We start from the raw sequence: 20,038 nt of genomic DNA, 5'->3' as shown, positions 1-20,038 counted from the left end.
CTCTTCTTTCAAGAATGGTCCCGCCATTCTACCTGCTGCTAATTTGATCCTGAAATTTTCTAGGATCTTATCTTTATTCCCAAATTTCTTCCACAGGCCTGCACGATACAGCTCATGTTCCCACACCTCAAGGTTCATCTCACACGATGCACTTCTCTGCCATCTAGGAGTTGTTTCTATTATGGGTGACCTAGGTGGTTGAATCGTCACGCGGAGGGTTTCAGAAGGGTAGAAGGCAAGGCAAGCGGACGGTGATGTAAGTTTCTCGGTCTTAGTCTCACAGGGTAGCTCTCATGGATCTTGACTATTGAGTCTTGTGAATGGGAATGACATGGCTAATCATATTGACTGGTATTGCATCATTATAGCTTACTGTCTGCAGGCTTTCCCTCTCCCTTTACTACCCCGGGGACTGTGACTTCTCAAACAAGATCGTTTCTTATAATCTCTTCCCCGATCACGGTAATTGTCTTGGTCCTGATACCGGTCTTTCCCTTGACCTCTTTCGTCATCTGGTTTATAGGTATTTCTTGTTGCAAACCTCTTCGCCTCTGCCTTTTCCTCGGCTGTCATGGTTCTCCACTTCAAGGAGGGGATCCAGTCCGCGGAAGACAGTTCGGACTTTACGGTTTTCAACGCGGAGGATTCCAATGGCCACTTCTTTGCCGCAGTTGTTGAGGGGGATTTTCTTGGCAGGCCTGTCATTGGGTTGACGCTAGATAGGGGGCCTCCGTTGGCGTAGGGGTTTGTATGATAAGCTTTCTGTTGGCGTGAGTCTGCCACAATTTGAACTTCCTCAAAGATAGCCGATTGTAAGTTGCTGAAGTTCTTAATCTTTCCATCGATTGTATCCCTCATCACTCCTTGTCTAATCCTTATGCAGTACCGTAATGCAATTATCCAGCCATAGTGTTCTCGGAGATCTATCACAACTGTACGGTGACCTTCGAACCTCTCTTTCAGCGTTTGCCATCCTGCATCCGCCACATATCGAATGAATAGAGTCATTGTATTGATCCAGCCTTTGAATTGCATCAGCAATTTGTCAGGTGGTGGTGATCCGCCGTGCACTCTTAATGATGAACTTCTGTCTTCTATCTTTGACTCTGTTGGGGCTTTCCTACGACTCCACTTGGCCTGGTCTCCCGCTAGGAACAATTTGTTGAATGCGGTGAGTGGAATGTATGATTTGAAGGTACGCAACCAGTGGGTTAAGACCGACGATAATTGATTTAGGCCTTTCTCCATCTCATCCGATTCATCCGCCACCAGATATCTACTGTTCTCCACCACATCTCCCTTTCTTAGGACCAATCTACCTCTCTTTGAGGCCATCAAGAATTTAACTTGTTCTTCTTCCTCTATGTTGGCCTGTGACCTCAGATTTGGCTGCTGGGAATTTGGGGGCTCTTGTCGTGTGTTGTAGGTTGGTGGTTGCCTTGCGTGCTCTACCCGTGTGCCTTGAGGTGGTGGGTGACACGAGGGAGGAGACAGTTGTCCTTATGGTGGGGATTCCGGTCAATAGCAAACTGAAGGCCGTTGGTCCCATTGGTAGTATGTTGGATAGTGAGTTGGGGCCTCACATTCTTTCTCGTATTGACGAAGAACTGATGAGCAACATTTGTAGGTAGTTGGGACTTCCGGTTGTCGAGGAGCCTCCCATTGTCTCCAAGTTGTGTACAAGTTGTAGATCCTTGGGTCTACTTTGGAGTCTGGTCTTCTTAGCAGGGGATCTACTACTGTTCTGGCTGGGAGGATACAGTTGGATTCCCTGCTTTGGTGCTCCATAAAAGGGATGTTTCCTGTACTGTCTGACGCCGACAACAAGTCTTCTGCCAATAAGTTGTAGGGGTGTGATCTTGCTAGGCCGCTACTGCTTGCCGCCGGGACTCTCTCTCCTCGTTTGTTGATGACACTCCCCTCCTGGCGTTGGAAGTATTGGTTCAAAACCGCTTCTCCGTCCATGTGGTGTCCCGCGGCATACAGTAAGTCAGCTCTCTTGTTGGCTTGGGTGGCTTCCAGGACCCAAACGCAGTCCCAAGTTCAGTGTTTGTTAAATACATTTCTTGTCTTGGACCGGTCTTTTTTCAAGTGCAAGGCTGGTTGTCAACCATCCACCCGTAATATGGGATACTTGGATGTGTTCAGCTCCACAGCTCCACAATGCATCCAACCCCCCTTCTTCAGGGATCATGGGTACACACTCACACCGGGATCATGGGCCTTCAGCCCCAATCTCAGGTCTATTCACTCAGTCCAACATATGGATAGATAATCTGGTGTTGATTGTGACTCGTTGAGATTGCTGTGTGTAGAGATGGAAGAGAGATCAAGACAAAAGGTATCAGAGAAGTTTTCCCTACCTGAGTTTGGCCTACTGAAATCCGATGGGGTGGGGCTTGTATTGCTGTAAGCTCTACCTTTCCCCTTCTCCACTGGAGGTCTCCAGAATTGATTGTTGTCGTCATCTGACTTGATTATTGGACCTTGGAGTATTTGGCCAGTGTCTTCCAGAAGGTCCTCGATTTCTGAGTTCTCTAGTGGTACCTCATCAATGTCGTCTTGGGGGATTGGAGGCGGTGCTGGTGGTCGCCCTACAGTTTGTCTTGTTGGTTCGAGTGGAGGGCACGGAGGTTGTCCCAAGGCGACTGATTTAGACCAAGTTACAGTTATGTTCGCCGCGCATTCGGCTGCTGCTCGCACTGCTTCGTCCATTGCTGAGGAATTTTGAATGTATGAAAAAGGGCTTGAATGTGTGCCACTGAAGTAATTAAGGACCAGATTTAATGATGAATTGTTAATCTTGAAGGTGGCCTAAACCTTCAGCGCAAAGGGTTCACACAGTTCAACTTTTGTGCTCGAGACTTGAGGACTTGCGGTGTGGTCTAACACCTGAGAAGTGTGAGTGGTGAGCGGTGAAAAATTCTTGCACGAGGTGTTTTAGAATGTTCCTACATTCTTCCTGTGCAAGTTTCACGGGTCACCCTTTTGTGTGTGCTCGCAAGTCCCTCATGGACTAGTGAACCACCTGTGATATGGTGGTTCTGTGCAACAATACATGTTTCTACATTTTTCATTTTTGCAGGCTTTGTCCAAAAGGCATATTTCTATATGTAATTGTGAATTCTACATGAGCAGTCCAATCTTTCCCTGATTTGTTGATTCTAGGAAGGATATGAACAAATTGATGGCAGAAACTTTTGGAAATTATTATTTGCATGCATATCAGTCTATTTGTGCCTAATTTGGGCCCTACAATTCATCACAATTTGCCTCAAGGTCAAAAAACTTCAGAAAATCCAACTTCTGTATATAATCCACAATTACATATAAAAATAATACCCGTAGACAAAGGCTGTAGGGAACAGAAATGTGGAGAAACATAGTGCGGAAAATATTATCAAATTTAATGTATATGCATATTGACAAAGATTGAAGATATTCAAGATCCCAGTCTTGTCTATCTAAAATATAAATATGTGCAACAGACTCGCATAAGTACCGTCTGATACTCTTCTGCTCCGGGCAACCCCACATTAGGTCGCTTTTGTTTCTTTTCAAGCTCAGTTTGTTAGTTTGTTTTGTGATTGTATCCTTACTTTTAAATCTCTGATTGTTTAACAATATTACTTTTGGCTTTGTTAGTTATAATGAGCTGTGCTTATTGAAACAAAAACACATATGTTTTGTTGTCGCCTTGAGATTCCTTTTGGCTTTGTTAGCAATTTGCTGTGCTTCTTGAAACAAAACCACGTACCTTTCCGTATTGCCTTGTGGACATTCTGCTTTTGATCTTGTTTTTTTCGTTTCTTGAAATACTCTATGTTTTATGTGCTTTCTTTAAAAGGCGCTTTTGTTAAGCCTATTGGGAAGTGGTTTCCTTTGCTTTATTGGGATTCACTCCCTTGTTCGAGAGGCTTTCTATCTTCAATAGTCACCTTTTGAAAGCCTGCTTTCAAAAGTCCTGTTTAGCCCTTTGCTTACTTCTACTTTCCATCCCTATAAATAGGTGCTGTGTCCCACTCGATTCGACAACCATCACCCTCCGCATCAATCTTTTGTATATATCCAAGAAATCCAAATTAACCATGAGCCTCACTTAAGACCTCATTTCACAAGATTGAAAATTGGTGCGTCATTCGGCTCCTGTCTAGCGTCTTCCTCTCGGTCTTGGTTTACTTCAACCTCTCAACCAAAGAGCACTATATCAAATAAGCACTCTATCCGAGATAATTTCTTGTGTATGTGAACCTGAATCAATCCCTGGTGCCTGATTGCCATAGCCTTTCTCCCTTTCTACCGTGGTCTTTCTTTTTTTTACTTTCTCCAGTATTTGCAGTTCATTATTTTATGGAAATGTCTTTTTATTTGACACCTGACACGTGCCAAGCCTTGCTTTCTTCCCATTGAAGCAATAATTACATATTTTATAATCTTAATTTATTTATATTTTACATGGTGAACCCTCTTGACAATGCTATTTACTGTGATGGTAGATTACAAATACAGCTCTTGATTAATACAAAGGCTATGTAAGTATATGCAGGATAAAATGATGAGAAGCAACAGCAGATGAGCAATAGCAAGTTTGACTGTCAGGTAACCTTTTGACCAATTGACATAATTTACAGCTGTATTTATTTATTCTTAATGGGAGTAGTCTTTTGAACTGTGGAAAAGGCTCACAAATAAACTGCCTTAGTTTGAGAGCTTGCCATATAAGGATTGTTCATGAATGACTTTGTTGTGAAATTATTTCCAATTTATAAACACCTCTCAATTATAATCAAGACATCATTGAGTGCTTCTGACTGGGTAAACCTTTACCTTTACAAAAAATGCCTATTCTTGAGTTTCTTTGACAAATTGAGTAACATTGTTTACTGAATCAGTCAATTACTTCCTGCCCTTATTTACAGACACACAAGCGGGGGGCCAACCTTGCGTTGTCACAGGGTTGTCCTTGGCCACATCAACTGGTATGTTATACTGTTTCCGGGTACGACTACCACATCATGGAGTTTGCTCTTACACCTTGCCTTCTCAAAGCCTACATCTGACTTGCCATCATCAATACTGGAATTTTTAGAAATGGGGTAACCATGAATTTTGCATGGTTCTTTGCAGTAAAGCATAAAACCCTACATTCACTGCAGACATTATTCGGGTTCCCCAAGTGGGCAGGGAAAAATGATTGGGAGTATGATTTGTCATAAAATGGTCTATCACTCCACACCTGAGCCATAACACCCACACTACATATGTGTAGCAGGCTCAGTGAATATGTGGTTATCATGTACATACAGTTCTGCTCAGTTATCTGCTCATCAGGACAAGTTATTCATATGTAATACATGCTGTAACTTCTTTCAGATTGAAAAAAGCTTCCAAAAGATTGACTACATACACTGACTCAATGTTTTGGTGTGATCTCATCAACTCAACTGCATGTAACACACTTTCTGTTACTAAGACATAGCTTCAACAATATTGCCTGAGCAGCTACAGAATTATATGTAGTGAATTTTTGGGAAAAAAATTTCAAAGTCGAAAAAGTTACATGTGGTATAACATGTGATTTATTTATTCTGATGGGCAAAAAACTGAGCAGACCTGTATGTACATGATAGACAACTATTGACTTAGCTTGCTGCACATATGTAGTGTGGGTGAAATGGCCCAGGTGTGCAGTATTAGATTCTTTTATGAAAAACTGTACTATTAATCATTTTCCTCTGCCAAATTGGGGAAGTTGAATGATGTTTACAGTGATTCAGGCTAGCATTCTCTTAAAGTGGGTTGGTTCAGTATAAATCACTTGTAGTATTATACCATATTCCGGCATACACTTTAATTGTTTTTGAGGAACAGAAAGAAACTAAAAAATCACCCCGTATCCCTCAAATTTCACACACTAAGAGAAAATTGACAAAGCGAAATCAGTATTATGAGTTATGTTTGCAAAGCTTAATAAAACCCATCCAAAATTGTAAAAACAAAGGAGTGGAGGCAGGTGTCTAATCCATTGACTTCAAGGATGAATCATCACAAATGCAAAAAGGTCAAATGTTTGGATTACCATAGATGCCATAACATTTAACAAAAGCATTTACACGCAATTTTTGCACATGCCCTATTGCCATAGACAGTGACTGGTATACTAGATATAATTCTTCATATGATATAAACGTTTTCCCAGTACTTTGAAACTTTTGTTGTTGTGATACTACTTCTTGCGCCTTGATTATCACACTTGAATTTATACCAACCATATATTGTTTTATTGCAGAGAACCATTGCTACACTGGCCAAAAATGCTTCTGGATGTGCTTAGGAAAATCAATACAATCAGTGTGTTTTGAAGTTGTGGACAGCTGTGAGGCAACACCAAGACAAGCAGCTTTTCACTCGATGAGAAAGTTTTGAGTAATTTGAATGGTCGCAGGTAAATTGTGGCACAGTGGGACTGTGGCGGGCATGCCCGCATGTTCTCTAGTAGTACAAAAATAGTATTTTCTGTCCGTGATTTTTTTCAAACCTCAATAACTCAGTCAATTTTCATGATAAAGTTTAATAGACTATACATTCTTGATCTGTGAATACAGGAGCAGGTGTGTACAGATTTATAATGTCATATGATGACATCAGAATTTTGGTGGTTGGACAGGCAAATGGCCCCATATGATATTGTGTTGAAGTCATTTTGAAATCTTTCTGAATCTTTCATGAATCTTTCATGGAGTCAGTGGTAGGCTCTGGCCTGCCAGAGCCCAGTAGATGTGGGGCGTGAGTAATACCTACCACTGCCAGCATTAAAGAGGTTCCCAGGTGGGAAAGTGACCTAGGCTGGGAACATGATTGAGAGTAATTTAACTATAGAAACCACAGAAAAACTTGACTTACCCTGCTCATATTGCAACAATCAGACGGCTTCTAGATTTACTAGTAGTAGTATCATCCAAGGCCTCTTCAAAAACCTTTTCAAATAAAGTGATACAGACAATCCAGGTATTAAAACAAATATGTAATTATATTCAATGGTAAGATCTTACCTGCAACTGTACTCTTGGAGAGGAGTGTTAAAAGTAGGGAACATGAAAACTCTGCTAAAAAGGTGTCCAAAACTGGACATGATTGCCAAATGGTGATAATGGAAGCAAATCTGGGTCAATGACTCTGATAGAGACAGAATCCCTCTCTGCACCGTACAGAGGGCTTGAGTCAGTGTTGCAAAAAGCATAGATATCAACATGAGGGAGGTTTAGGGTATCTAAGAATAGAATGTGATCGTGCTTGCTTTCACAGTGGAGACTCATAATAATATCAATATTACTTTTGATTGGTCAGTTTATCTCAAAGATAATCATGTGGAAATCTCTAAGGACATAAATGAAACCACGGATTGCATAATCACTCTGGATCAATGCAAATGTTATACCAATCAATCTTATACAATGTAATTCTTCCACCAGGACCAAAACAGGGACATGCAGGATCAGGGCAGCTGTCCTCAAAATGACCCTTGGTATAGTCGATCATTCATTGAATGCACCTACTACCAAAGTCTAAAATAGCTGGCTCCTTTCAAAATGGGAAGATTATGTGTTAGCAGGTAATGGCTGTCTTTATTGAAACATCTTCATTATAGACTGGACTAATTCAGGCTTCTGTCAAGGCATATTGCCCTTTCCTGCCATCTACACATGCAAAGTATTTGAGGTGGAAGACTCTTTCCATCAATGTCCTCAACCACCATCCTTTTCTGATCTCACATTGTTTACCTTCATTTCCATTCATACTGCAACACTCTTCATCAATTTCAAAGCACTCCCAAACTTCAAACGCTAACATTCTTGATTCATGGCACCTAAAACCACGAAAAGTTTCATCATGGACTTGGAAAAATCTGAACTGGCATTTGCTCATCCAAAAACCACTTCCACCATCTCCTTTTCAAACTATGTCATTGAGTTGTTCAGTATATTTGTATTTGTTATATGTATGGAAACTCTAAACATCAGTATATATATTTCTTTTATGAGTCTCAGTGATGATTGCATTTACAAAGTACTGATCAATCAAACTTTTGTCTTTTTCACAGCACATCTATACTCTGGAGTTACAAGCTGGGACTGGAAGGTATTTAATACCTAATTATATGTAGCTTTACCACCATCCAAAGCTGACTTGTGCAATTTGATCTAGATGATATTGATTACCATACACCACTACACCAAATCAAAAATTTACCATGGAGTTTAGAAAAGTAAAAATGAAGAAAATTCTGAGCAAGCTTAAGGCGTTGGAAAAAATTGGATGATTATGGTTGAATCCACTTGTGATGTCTCCTTCTTTTGCATATTTTTTCATATTTTTACCTTTAGTGTTGAAGATGTTTCAAAGAAAAATGATGTTGGGGTAAATTTGGTCAGAAACCCAAATTATGTCCAAAACTACTAAGGTTCGGGCAGAAATGTTTGAATATTCACAAAGACGCTAATTTTTTTCCAATCAATTTGGTAGTCACAAATTATGAAAGCCACACCCAGGATCTACAATTTTCATTTAGATGCTAAAACCATTATGGCAAAGATTTATAAGCTTTTCTTTTGTTGCTGATGGGGACTGTGATTGCTGTACCTTAGTCATTTTTGGACACATACCGCCCATTCCAATGTGTACATTGGAAATCAAACATTCAGCATTCAGAATGCAAAGAAATTACATATGGTGAACCAAAATTGACAATTTTATTTGTCTCACAAGATTAATGACTAAATAAGTGCCAGTTTTGGACAAAAGCTGGGTTTCTGACCTGATATACACTGCTGCCATAAAAACATGAAAAATATGCAAAATGAAAGGCACGCACAGGGTTATGCAACCCTTGTTTTCTCATATTTTTCTGACCCCTTCTGCCGTGTGTATAATTTTCTATGTTCTCCTAATTTTCTAAACTCAGCGGTAAATTTGCAATCTGGTGTAGTGTATCTGTGTTGCATCATTATCCTTATCTTTTATGCAGCTCATCACTCTTGCCCACGTCTTGTCAATGCACATCAGAGTCCTGCTATTACCCTTACCCTTACAGTTAAATCTCTTTCACTACTCTTTGTTACTTCAATCTTACTGATGTATCTATATTCTAGATTTTCCAACACTTTCCACTCAGAAAAGCACCATGCTACCTTCTTTCCCAGTTTCTTGGCTCAATCTGTGGTACAATCGTTGTTTATGGTACCCATGATATAGCCGTCAAATTGCTACCGGCCTCCATTCAAAACATGAGCCCTGCCGAGGTGGGTTTTGCCATCCTTAGTAGCCCAAATCAACACATAGTGTATGCTGTTTTCAATTATTTCAGTGAATACATCTCTAATGGTACATTACTTAAAACAGGCTTGAGATTGCCTTTGGAATCCTGGTTGGCACACCTCTTCTGAATCTCACTAGGTATAAGTCCAATCAGCACTTTGTTGACGGACTCAGATACATACTTCTGATGTTGGTTGTATATACATTCTCTTGTTTTTTGACTGTCATCTTTAATTCCATCTTTACTGATACTTTGGATTAAAGTTTCTTCTTCAGGCTCCACTATACATAATCTCTGCCTTTTTGTTCAAAAACCGCCTGCTTTTGAACACTGCTCATGGACTAGGAGCGTAAGTAGATAACATCTGTGACATTCAACCCCTCTCCATCTGTATTGATGCTTTTTTCTGTTCCACTCTTAGTCAGGTGGTGTCATGGATTCTTTATAATCAATCACTGATTTTGGAATGGAGATTCCTTGTCAACAATTCCATCAATGTCATTGTCATTCTGGTGAATTATTACATAAGCCTAAACGCCTAAGCACCCCCCCTTAATACTTATAGCCCGCATTTCTGCTAGGGCTAAAAGCATTCAGGGGCGGTGCTTAGGCGTCTAAGTTTACACACTCCGCTTGTGAGCGATCCTCAGGTCTTTTGACATTGAGGGGCCCGCGAAGTGCGATGTTATATCCTTCATTCCTGACCTCCAACCTCCCCTATTTATATCTTTTCCGCAAGTTAATTTTCAACCTATAATCCCGCAGACCGTCTGTTCTCTGAAATGTCCATAAATCCTCGCTTTTCGAACCACCGATAATCCCCTTCCCGTATGCTTTTTAAAAAGTCCCCCCGCATTTGTGTACCTTCCATTCGCTTCTTTCACTTCATCGTCTGCGTCCTGCTTTTTGAAAATTCTCTGAAACCTCTGTACGAAAATTGCCCCTGCGGCTGCTTTTTGATTAGTCCCCTTGCAATTGTGTACTTTCCAAACGCTTCGTATACAACATCATCTACGTCCTGCTTTTTCAAAAATCTCGTTTTTTGTAACTACCAACAATCTCTTTCACTGCTAACGCAATCTGTCACTAATTACAGGCTGCGGCCTTATGTTTAACACATATTTAACACATACCCCAAGGCAACCATTGACTTCTGAAGCAGCAAATGTTGTGGATCATTCCACAGTCAAATTGCTCCAATCTTCTTTCACTCCTGCTCTTGTATCAACAATATGAAAAATGTTGTATGGTGAAATGTAACTTGTCTTTCACATTTATCTTAAAATTCAAGAAAGTGTCAAGTGAAATTTTATAATATTTGCTAGCATTAAGGAAGAATGGACCAATCTTGGCATTTGCATATGTTGTTTACCTCTTCAAAATCACACAATATATGGAACACTGTGGTCTAGACTCCAACATCAAAGGAACAAATACTTTGAGATGACCATTGTACCATACACAATCAAATTACACAAGCCTTCTGAGTACACTGCCATCAAGATTGAGACAATTAGTCCAAGTCTTACAAATCGATAAAGTAAACAAAAACAATCACAGTGCCCGTGGAGAAGGCCCCCAAAGCTGGGGGCCCAAAGCTCTTGCGCAAAAGTCTCTGAAAAACTGTGAAATTTCTGTCCAAGCAAAATTAGAACGCTGAGCCTGCCCAGCTTTCCTCATCCCCAACAGCCAGACTCAGGTCTTGACCTCAGGAGCACTGAGCCTCGTTCGACTTCATAAACTGAGATGAGCTAAGATGAGCCGCGATGAGATTGGATGATTGGTCCTGCCCTGGTTGCATGAAGGATCCTTCAAAATACCACGAGAGGGTTCTGTGCCCAAATTCAGTCTGCACCCGCCGGCCACAAACAGTCAAGCCAGGTCAAGCCAAAAAACCAGCACATTACTGCTGTCAGCTACTGTCATTTGTCCTACGGGCTCCCATCAAGCAACATCAAGCATATATACAAGAAAACAAGCTTCACTATGTCACTCTCAACTCAGCTATAGCTCTTATCACTCTCACTGCCTCAATCTCAATCTCTTACGTACTTGCTCTTACTTGTCCTGACTTTAACTTTTCTATGTCAGTAGTTTTCTTTACCGCCCGGTAAAGATGACATTTTGTGTAGTGTAATGAGGTTTGTGGACATTTCTAGATTGAACAATTTGGTCTTGCATGCACTTGCATTCACCGAGAGGTCTTAATTGCAAAACAAATCAAGTATCCTACCTATGATCATTTTGACCCAATCATGAGACATCTTCAAGAAAAGAGTGGATCAAAGATCTTCCGATCAGATCTGGTATGCAAAAACTGATAACTTGAAAAGGAATCAGGTTCACAGCATGTATTCTTCGGGACCCGGGCCAAACCAGGGTCAGGTCACAAGTCAGAATTGTGAACTTCAATTTGTAAATCACAAACCCAAGAATTTAACTTTCAAATTCATGAACACCGCCCTCCCCGACCAATATCACAAATTAAGGAAGACAACAATTCATCAGAAGGCCTTGAAATTGATAACCTGATTGATCCATCCAATATCACAAGCTTTCAAGGATAAGATTGGTGACTGATTAGGGATTCTAATCTGAAAAGAACAAGGTTTGGATGCACACACAATACAGTCAACAAGACACAAGGTTTGAGATTCAAGGTTTGTAAAATCAGTCTTGTGAAGTTTGCATAGATGTTGGACAAACTTTAAAAGTTTTAGGAAGATAAAATAAGCAAGTTGTAAAGCTGTTAAATGTTGGAGTGATAATTTAAAACTGGTGTGATCTTCAAAGTTCATATAGTCTGAACTATGGAAATCTTTGAACTACAAGTGTGCATAAATTGTGGTTCTGAGGTTAGGTTAATTACAGTAACACAGTTACTGTTGGGTTATAAGTATATTTCACTTGTTATGTACATTTTACGGTTGTTAAATATATTTATCTTTGGTCACATCAAAGTTGTGTACGTAAACACCTGTTGATGTGAGTATTGCACATGTTACATGTGCCAAATCATATGCAACTTGACTCTTGAAACTGCGCCTGGAGTTGTAATTGTTATTTTTAAGGTTTTTTTATTATAATGTGTTGCCTATTGGTACTCTGGTTTAGTACGTAGGGCTGACACAAAGCCTTCCCAAGTTTTTTTCTTTTTTTGTAGAACCTATGACAAGTGAGTAGCAAGTGTTCTACACTTTCTACAATTCTTAGGTCTTGATGGCATTCAGGTCCAGGGTTTCCCTGCTGCTTGAATTTGTATAAGTATTGATGTAAATGGATGTGTCCTGACCTTAATTGTGTTTTTTGAGTTTTGATATATTCTTGAGATGCTTTGTGGATTGCAGATCATGACCTAGTTGTTTCTTTGCTTCCGGTGTGATGAGTGAGGCAATACCAGAATCACTCCGCTGCATATAGCGGTTGCAAAGCGGTCAACATATCCGCTATATACGCCAATAAATATAGCGCAGCCTGCGCTTTGCCCACAAGGGGTGGAAAAACTCATAACAGAGCTTTTGCTCTGCAACCCGACAGGGCTGGGCTTCCTCTGCTACAGTCAACTCTCTCTAATGGCATACAGTTTGGCGGGCAGTTTTCTTATGCATTTAGAGGAATATGCCTTTACAAATCTTATTTTGGCTGGCAAATCCCATTTTGGCAGGAAGAAACTCTGTAAAAATCTATGCATTTAGAGGGATTATGCCCATAAAAGGTATGCCTTTATGGAGTGTTGACTGTATATAGCGGAGGGAACAGATACAGACTGTGAACTGTCCTTCTCAATGCTTTTTCTAGTTCGGTCAAATATTTTTAGTTCTTGATTGGCATGACAGGACAATGTCCACCACGTTCTGGTTGACATCATTGTATTCAACTTCATATACAAACCAAACAAATCTCAACAGATCAAGCAACAAGATCATTTCATGCACCTTTGAAACTTATAAGAAGACCTGCTCAAGTCATTCATTGATTTGGAAATGCAATTGAATTTTATTTTAATGACGTTATCTTATCTTTCAGTATGTATTGTATTTCAAAGACTGGTGACCTACAAAACAAGTTGATAGCAGAAGGGTGTATTGATCATTTTACAGAAGATTTGGGGGTTAGTTGAAATACAACAGGATTCAAATGGTCCTAAATGGTAGTGGCACATTGCGATGTTGATTTCTTATTCAATGCATATTTTTATTGAATTGAAACCCATCACAAACCTTTCTTTCTTTTTTGAATTGAGGTGACCACACGAGTTATTCTAACCCTCCATTATCAACTGCACTCTAAAGTTTCATTTTGGACTTACACAGACTTATGTCCACTCTTGTACGTGATTCCTCTCGGACTTTGTGGTACATCACCGTTCCGCTTATCGTTTACTTTGCTGAATTCCCTACAATTCCTCCTTTAGAATTGAAAGCCCAGTTTTGAAATGTGTGAGTGAAGATTCTGGAGTATTGCCTAAGTGAGCGAGATGGAGGTTGTCAGCCCTGAGCCCAATTACTAGTACCAAAGGGCTGCCTCAATAACTAGAAAATACCAAAAGGAAAAATTACAACTCATGGCTCAGTTTCAAGAACCAAGTACATATGTAATTACATATAGTTACATATCAAATTACATATGTACATACATGTAAATGTAACCAAGAGGCTGCATTAAGTAAGAATGCCTTTCACAGGTGCGCATCACATGAGTAACACAAGAGTTACACATGTGCGTAATCAGATAATAAATAAATAATTAAAATTCATGATTACATACGTCAAATGAGTATGCAATCAAACCACAAGTTGTACATAAAGGATTTTCAGGGTTTTGAGTATATAAAGAGCTCTCTGAACCGCCAGGAAAATCCATCATCATCATTACATTTAAGCAAATTATCAATACCTTCATCAATCAGATAAATCAATGCTGTGACAGAAGCGCAACTCCACCACCAACATATTCACCTCGGATTACAAAATCCAAGGTATCCTCAGATGCAAAACCTCGGACAGAAGCTTCCCGAGGTTTTGATCTGAGGTAATTCTCAGGGCAAAAACCTTGGACAAGGTTTTCGGATTTCTCAACCCAAGGCATCTATGCTGGCAGTGCTCTACGCTAAATGGTATGTTACGCGTAGAGTAGCTTTATGTGCTAACGCAAAATTTTCCCAGGAAGTAACGTACCGGGAAGAGCTACGTTATCACGGACAAATTGTGGTTCTATGATTAGGTTAATTACAGTAACACAGTTACTATTGGGTTCTAAGTATATTTCATTTATCATGTATGTGTTACAGCCTTGAAATATACATAGATTTGGTTTGCATCAAAGTTGCGTATGTTCACTATCTTTGATGTAAGCTCTGCACATGTTACATATGCTAATTCATATGTAACTTGGCGCTCAAAACTGAGCCTTGAGTTGTAATAACTATTTTCAAGGTTTTTATGATAATACGTTGCCCATTGGTACTCTGGTTTAGTACTCAGCGCTGACATCAAGTGTTATTTGCTGAAAATGTACAATATTCTAGGTCTTTGCTGATTACATGTTGATACATTTGATGGTACAGGTTGTGGTGGCTTTTGGGGTTTGATTTCTGCGCTTGTTTCACAGGATGATAGATGGGGGAGTGGGATGGTTTAGTAAGTGAGGGTGCAATAAAGCTCATGATTTTACTCTGAAGCCTAATTTTTGATGGGGTGTTGTTCATGTCTTGTTATTAGATTCCTGGTGTGGTTGATAGAGCTCCTAGTGCTGTTTGTGAACTTGTGTTGTCAATTGTGTTAAGGTCATTGATGAAGTAGTTTGGACACTCAAGAGGAAGCCACACTGCCACACCATAATCAATCGCTGTATGAACTGTTGTAGTTGTAAGTATGTTCATCAACTTAGGATTGATACCCCATTCCACCTTGGAGAGGGATGCCAAGAAACCTGCTTGTTCCTTGCCTTGTTTGATGACTCCCGTTCTGTGTTTACTGAAAGTTAGTTTCGTGTTTATAGTTATGCCAAGCCACTCAGCCCTGTTTTCAGGATTGGTGTTGTTCCTGTCTGCAAAGATGCCGGTGAGAACGTGTTGGTATTTGTGGTCTTTCTGGATGGAATGAACCCAGAACATCTTTTTTTGTATTGAAAATCTCCCTGTGGTCCTCGGCCCAGATGTGAGCTACTAGTGTCTTTTAGGCTAGTAAGCCACTAGAGAAAAAGGTGGGATAATAGGGACGAGGCGCAGATTTCGCCCGTTACTACCACTTGATGTACGCTAGAGTGCTTTTTGCATTGGGAATAAGCAGGAAGGTTCCAATAGAGTGTGAATGACATCCACAAGCCTGTCACTTCCTCACCTTGCTAATTGCATACACGCTCAAGATGTCTCCAAGTGTGAAATTCGGCCCTGGGGTGGTCCTTTGGACACTCAACTGGTTCCCTCCTACTACTTACACTACACTAAATATAATATTTTCTGGGCAGAAAATTAAATTATTGATACACAAAAATATTGAGAGGCCAGGAGAAGGGCAAAAAATAAATAAAAACATGTGTCTTGTTCCCTGTGGTGAGAGCTTCACTCTCCATATTTTTCCATATTTTTACAGTCCGTATTGATAAGTGTACTAACAATAAACCTTCATAATCATCCAATTACAACCTGTAACAAGCACTGACATTTGGCTCATTAGTGTTTAGAGAAACTTTTGGTTTCTGAAAACACTTATAACTTTGTCAAATCTGCCTCAAAACACTCAATTTTAAGTGCATTAGAAAGCTGAACTCTTCCTCTCGAACTTTCATAAGATTAAGAACTATGTAGCTAGTATGAAAATCATTCTATGGATCTGTATGTACAAATGTATAAAAAAGATGATATCTTCTTTAGCAGACCAGCATGCTGTGTAGTCCTATTATGAACTATTTGGAGGACAATTCCAGCTTACCAATGCACCCAAAATCGAGCGTTTTGGACCGGAATTGAAAAAGTTATGAGTATTTCCAGAAATCAAAAGTTTCTCTAAACACTAATGAGCCAAATTTCAGTGCTTGTTACAGGTTGTAATTGGATGACTGTGAAGGTTTATTGTTAGTACACTTATCAATATGGACTGTAAAAATACGGAAAAATATGCAGAGTGAAGTTCTCAACGCAGGGAACAAGACACATATTTTTATCCATTTTTTGCTCTCCTCCTGGCCTCTCAATATTTTTGTGTATCAATAATTTAATTTTCTGCCCAGAAAATATTATCTTTCTTGTAGTGTTACACTCTCACCAAAGCCTCCCACCCCCCTTCTCCCCCCACCATCTCAACAACCGACTACATGCAAACAAACAGTATACTTTTTCAGCCCAACAGGTTACCTTTGGCCAGGTCCCCGGTGTTGCGACACTCAATGCTCATGGTTGCCTGGTGGCAGCTCTATCAGGTTGAGGAAATGCAGGAAATCATGCAATACTTACACACAATCGAACGCCTTGGTGGTGATCCTCTTCCTGATTTGTCTAGTTGTTGTGTCAATGTCGTGACGTGGCACCCTCATATCTGTAAACTCACCACTCGGTTTTATCCTGACAAGCTCCTCGCGATTCACCACTGGGGCGGCTTCCCTGATTCAACTCTGCTTTCGAACCTAGCAACAGAAGTCGGCACCACCACGCTTGCCATTTATATGGGCAGGTTAGCAACACCGTCTTGCTATTTTGACTTATCCCAAGTATTTGGTCGCGACCTGTCCACAATTGGGCGAATCTGTCGGTGGGTCGAAGTGTGGATTTATGAACATTGGGGATCCCTTTTGGAATGGGACGCCCGTCAATATCCACCTGAGGTGTCGGAAGGTTTTGCAGTGAGCTTGGTAGAGGGCAAGGACTGTCCTATGGACAATTGTGTAGGATTTATCAACGGTAAGATCCTTACCATGTTCATTTGCTTGGGTCTCCATCCTCATCTTCTGCGGACCTTGCAATAGGTACTGTGTGGCGCATCGCACGACCAAAATACAATCAGTGTGCTTTTTATAACGGGCACAAGCGTGTGCACAGTCTCAAATATCAGGCTGTCGTAACCCCAGAGTGGGGGACGTATCGGATATTGGGTCAATTTCCATGTCACTTCATGCTGATAAGTTGTGGATGTTCTTTGTAGTGGAATCACTGGCAATCTCACGGAGGCGTACAAGTCTATTTGGAAAAGATACAACACATTTACACTGCAAAGATAATGTATTTCTCCAAGGTGAAAAATGATCATAAACATTAAAGGACAACTAGCAATTTGAACAAAACCGGATAAAACTCTTTGCCTGCTTAAAAATTTCATAGTTTTGAGCAGCAGGTGTTTCTGACTTCAAAGCGTCATTTTTGCATGACCCTTACTTTCCTACACAATTCTCATCCTCGAACATTCATACTTCCCTCTGTTTAGCTTTTCTCTTACCCCGCCTCTCGAATCCAATTATTCGTCACCCTCGAATGCTGATTACCCTCATATACTCCTTCTTTGCTTTGTCTAACCTTTCTTTTTGTTTACCTCTCGCATCCACATTCTCAAATTTTGACTACCGCTTAACTGGGGGTTCGGTTACCTATCAGCTCATTGCTGTGTGTTTCCTTATCATGACCAACGCGAAGATCGGTCGGTTGGCAAAACAGGCGATGTGATGCTCTCGACAATGATTTAGCATTTTGCTATCTGTCCATAGTACGTACCCTTTTACCTTGAAGTCAATTTCTCTGCCACGGCTGACATACTCTCTCAATCCATTTACTTATTAAAGATAGTACCTACCGTGATTCTACCAAAATTCCCGTTCCGAGCACCTCTTGATCCAGTAGCTAACTTTTGTATCCAATTTTGTCAATTCTTCCACGGCCTACACATCCTTCCTAATATATCCTTTCTACAATGGATCCAGTCCCTCCTGCAAACAATCACGGCATCTACTTATCTGGTAACTTCGAGATCCACGACAAAGTAAGGTCATCACCCAATTTTATAAGCCCAAAATCTCATGGATAATCACATGGTCATCTTCTTTTAATAGATACCGCCAACCAAGAGTTCTGAAACCGGAGGTATCTATACTCTCTCGATCGGCTGTAGCGGGGTACACCGTGATAATACTGGACTTCACCACATCCAAGCGTATAGCTTGGGCCCTGCCGATGACCCTGTTTACGTCAAAGGCGTGTACTTCTTACGGGGGCCCTTTTTTCCCAAGAATTTGGCCGACACTACCTTTGATTCACTTATATTCGAAGGCCAGGATCACCCTTTCGTGGGTACCGCCCTATCTTACATGGGCAACTTCATTGATTCAGTCGCTGTTACGAGCACTGGCATTGTTTGCCGAATTGATAGTATTCGAGAATCTTCTCCCCAAAATCTAGACGAGACCCCCTACCCCACAGACGATGTCACTAAAGTTGTAACAGTTTTACACCGTGATTATCACCCAATCGTAGGTCAAATCCTAAATTGCTCTCCTACTCTCTAACTATTACTAACATTCAATCCAATAGCTCAAAACTTCAGTAGAGTCCAAAGTCGAGTACTGGATCAGGCCATCTGTGAAGCTCATTGGATTATCACAGGAAATTGTGCTTGGGCGCCAATACCAATTGCATGGATTCATTAAGGATTTCAACGAGCATACTAATGCTTATATCATCGTTGTAAATAATTTTCTTCTATCTGTACATCATATTTATTGACAAACTTATTGAGCAATGTCCTGGCAGGCCAACAGAATTTATGCAATGACTCCGCCTTTGACCAACACGGCTACATCACCAAGTTGTACTCCTACAACTCAAAACTGTGAAGACGTGGAGGGTAGCAATAACATGGTAACACTGTGCGTTTAGAACTGTGTCTGCACTACAATGCTCAATTTAACTTACGGTCTATCTCATTATCTCTGATGGATTGGCAACACAGCTCCCAATCCAACAGTTGTACTTCAAACACAAAATTGACATCTCCATCTGCATCTAATCCATGCGCGCGAGTAATGGGAACTCAACACAATAAGTTGATGGTTGCCAACCAAATCTTCACCTCAACATCTAACAAGCGTCCTCGCCCAAATTCTATGTAAGCAACACAATACAATCTTGAGCGATCAATAGTATCAATACTATAAAAAAAACCAACTACCCAGTCAACTCATTATGTCAAATCAAAATGTGGTCAGAATATTTAGCTATCTTCCTTATAGACTTTGTAAACATATAAATTGTACGTTTCTTTCTATATTGATGTTACCCACCAACTCGTCCCACATCATCCAATATATATGATGCAAACAATACTCAAATTGTTGTCATATATGACGCCTCAATATTCACTTTGAAACTTACTGCACAATGAATCATAGCGTATATCCACATGCATAATAAAATAATATGTTACATGTTTGTTCTCGCGTTGCAGATACTGTTAAAGCAAAAATACTGTCATCCCCAACGCGCTATAAGCACCGCAAACGGGGATGCTTTTTAATAGTGGCAGAGACCACCAAAGGCGTCATACACTTATGCACTAAACTTTATGCAACCCGAATTCACATAAACAAACAAAGGCCTTCATGAGTTATCTCAATACGGACCCCAATATCCGTTAATTATAAGTAGGAGATAACCTGAAAGTTGACAGACAGGAAAGTTGAAGCTTGCACCTGCTAGACCACTTTCAGCCGAGAGGCTTTCTTGGTCATTTGTATATGAAG

The 20,038-nt window shown here is 40.4% G+C and overlaps 2 protein-coding genes across 2 annotated transcripts; one reads left to right on the top strand and one right to left on the bottom strand.

The window, feature by feature from the left end:
* Positions 1-291: 291 nt before the first annotated feature.
* MELLADRAFT_89740 (uncharacterized protein) lies at positions 292-2,715 on the bottom strand (the record flags this gene model as incomplete). The annotated part of the gene is made up of 5 exons (XM_007412658.1): positions 292-313; positions 374-1,460; positions 1,584-2,015; positions 2,062-2,181; positions 2,364-2,715. 5 exons carry the CDS (start codon positions 2,713-2,715, stop codon positions 292-294), a joined length of 2,013 nt encoding a protein of 670 aa, XP_007412720.1.
* Positions 2,716-18,213: 15,498 nt separating this feature from the next.
* On the top strand, positions 18,214-19,408 carry MELLADRAFT_65220 (uncharacterized protein; the record flags this gene model as incomplete). The annotated part of the gene is made up of 5 exons (XM_007412736.1): positions 18,214-18,282; positions 18,353-18,769; positions 18,831-18,983; positions 19,050-19,165; positions 19,264-19,408. The coding sequence occupies 5 exons, from the start codon at positions 18,214-18,216 to the stop codon at positions 19,406-19,408; spliced, it is 900 nt and encodes a 299-aa protein (XP_007412798.1).
* Between the last annotated feature and the right edge of the window lie 630 nt (positions 19,409-20,038).

This window comes from Melampsora larici-populina (genome assembly GCF_000204055.1).
Source record: "Melampsora larici-populina 98AG31 unplaced genomic scaffold MELLAscaffold_32, whole genome shotgun sequence".
NCBI classification, from domain to species: domain Eukaryota; kingdom Fungi; phylum Basidiomycota; class Pucciniomycetes; order Pucciniales; family Melampsoraceae; genus Melampsora; species Melampsora laricis-populina.
The sequence above is the reverse complement of the archived record's forward strand: the minus strand, read 5'-3'. Positions and strand labels throughout refer to the sequence as shown.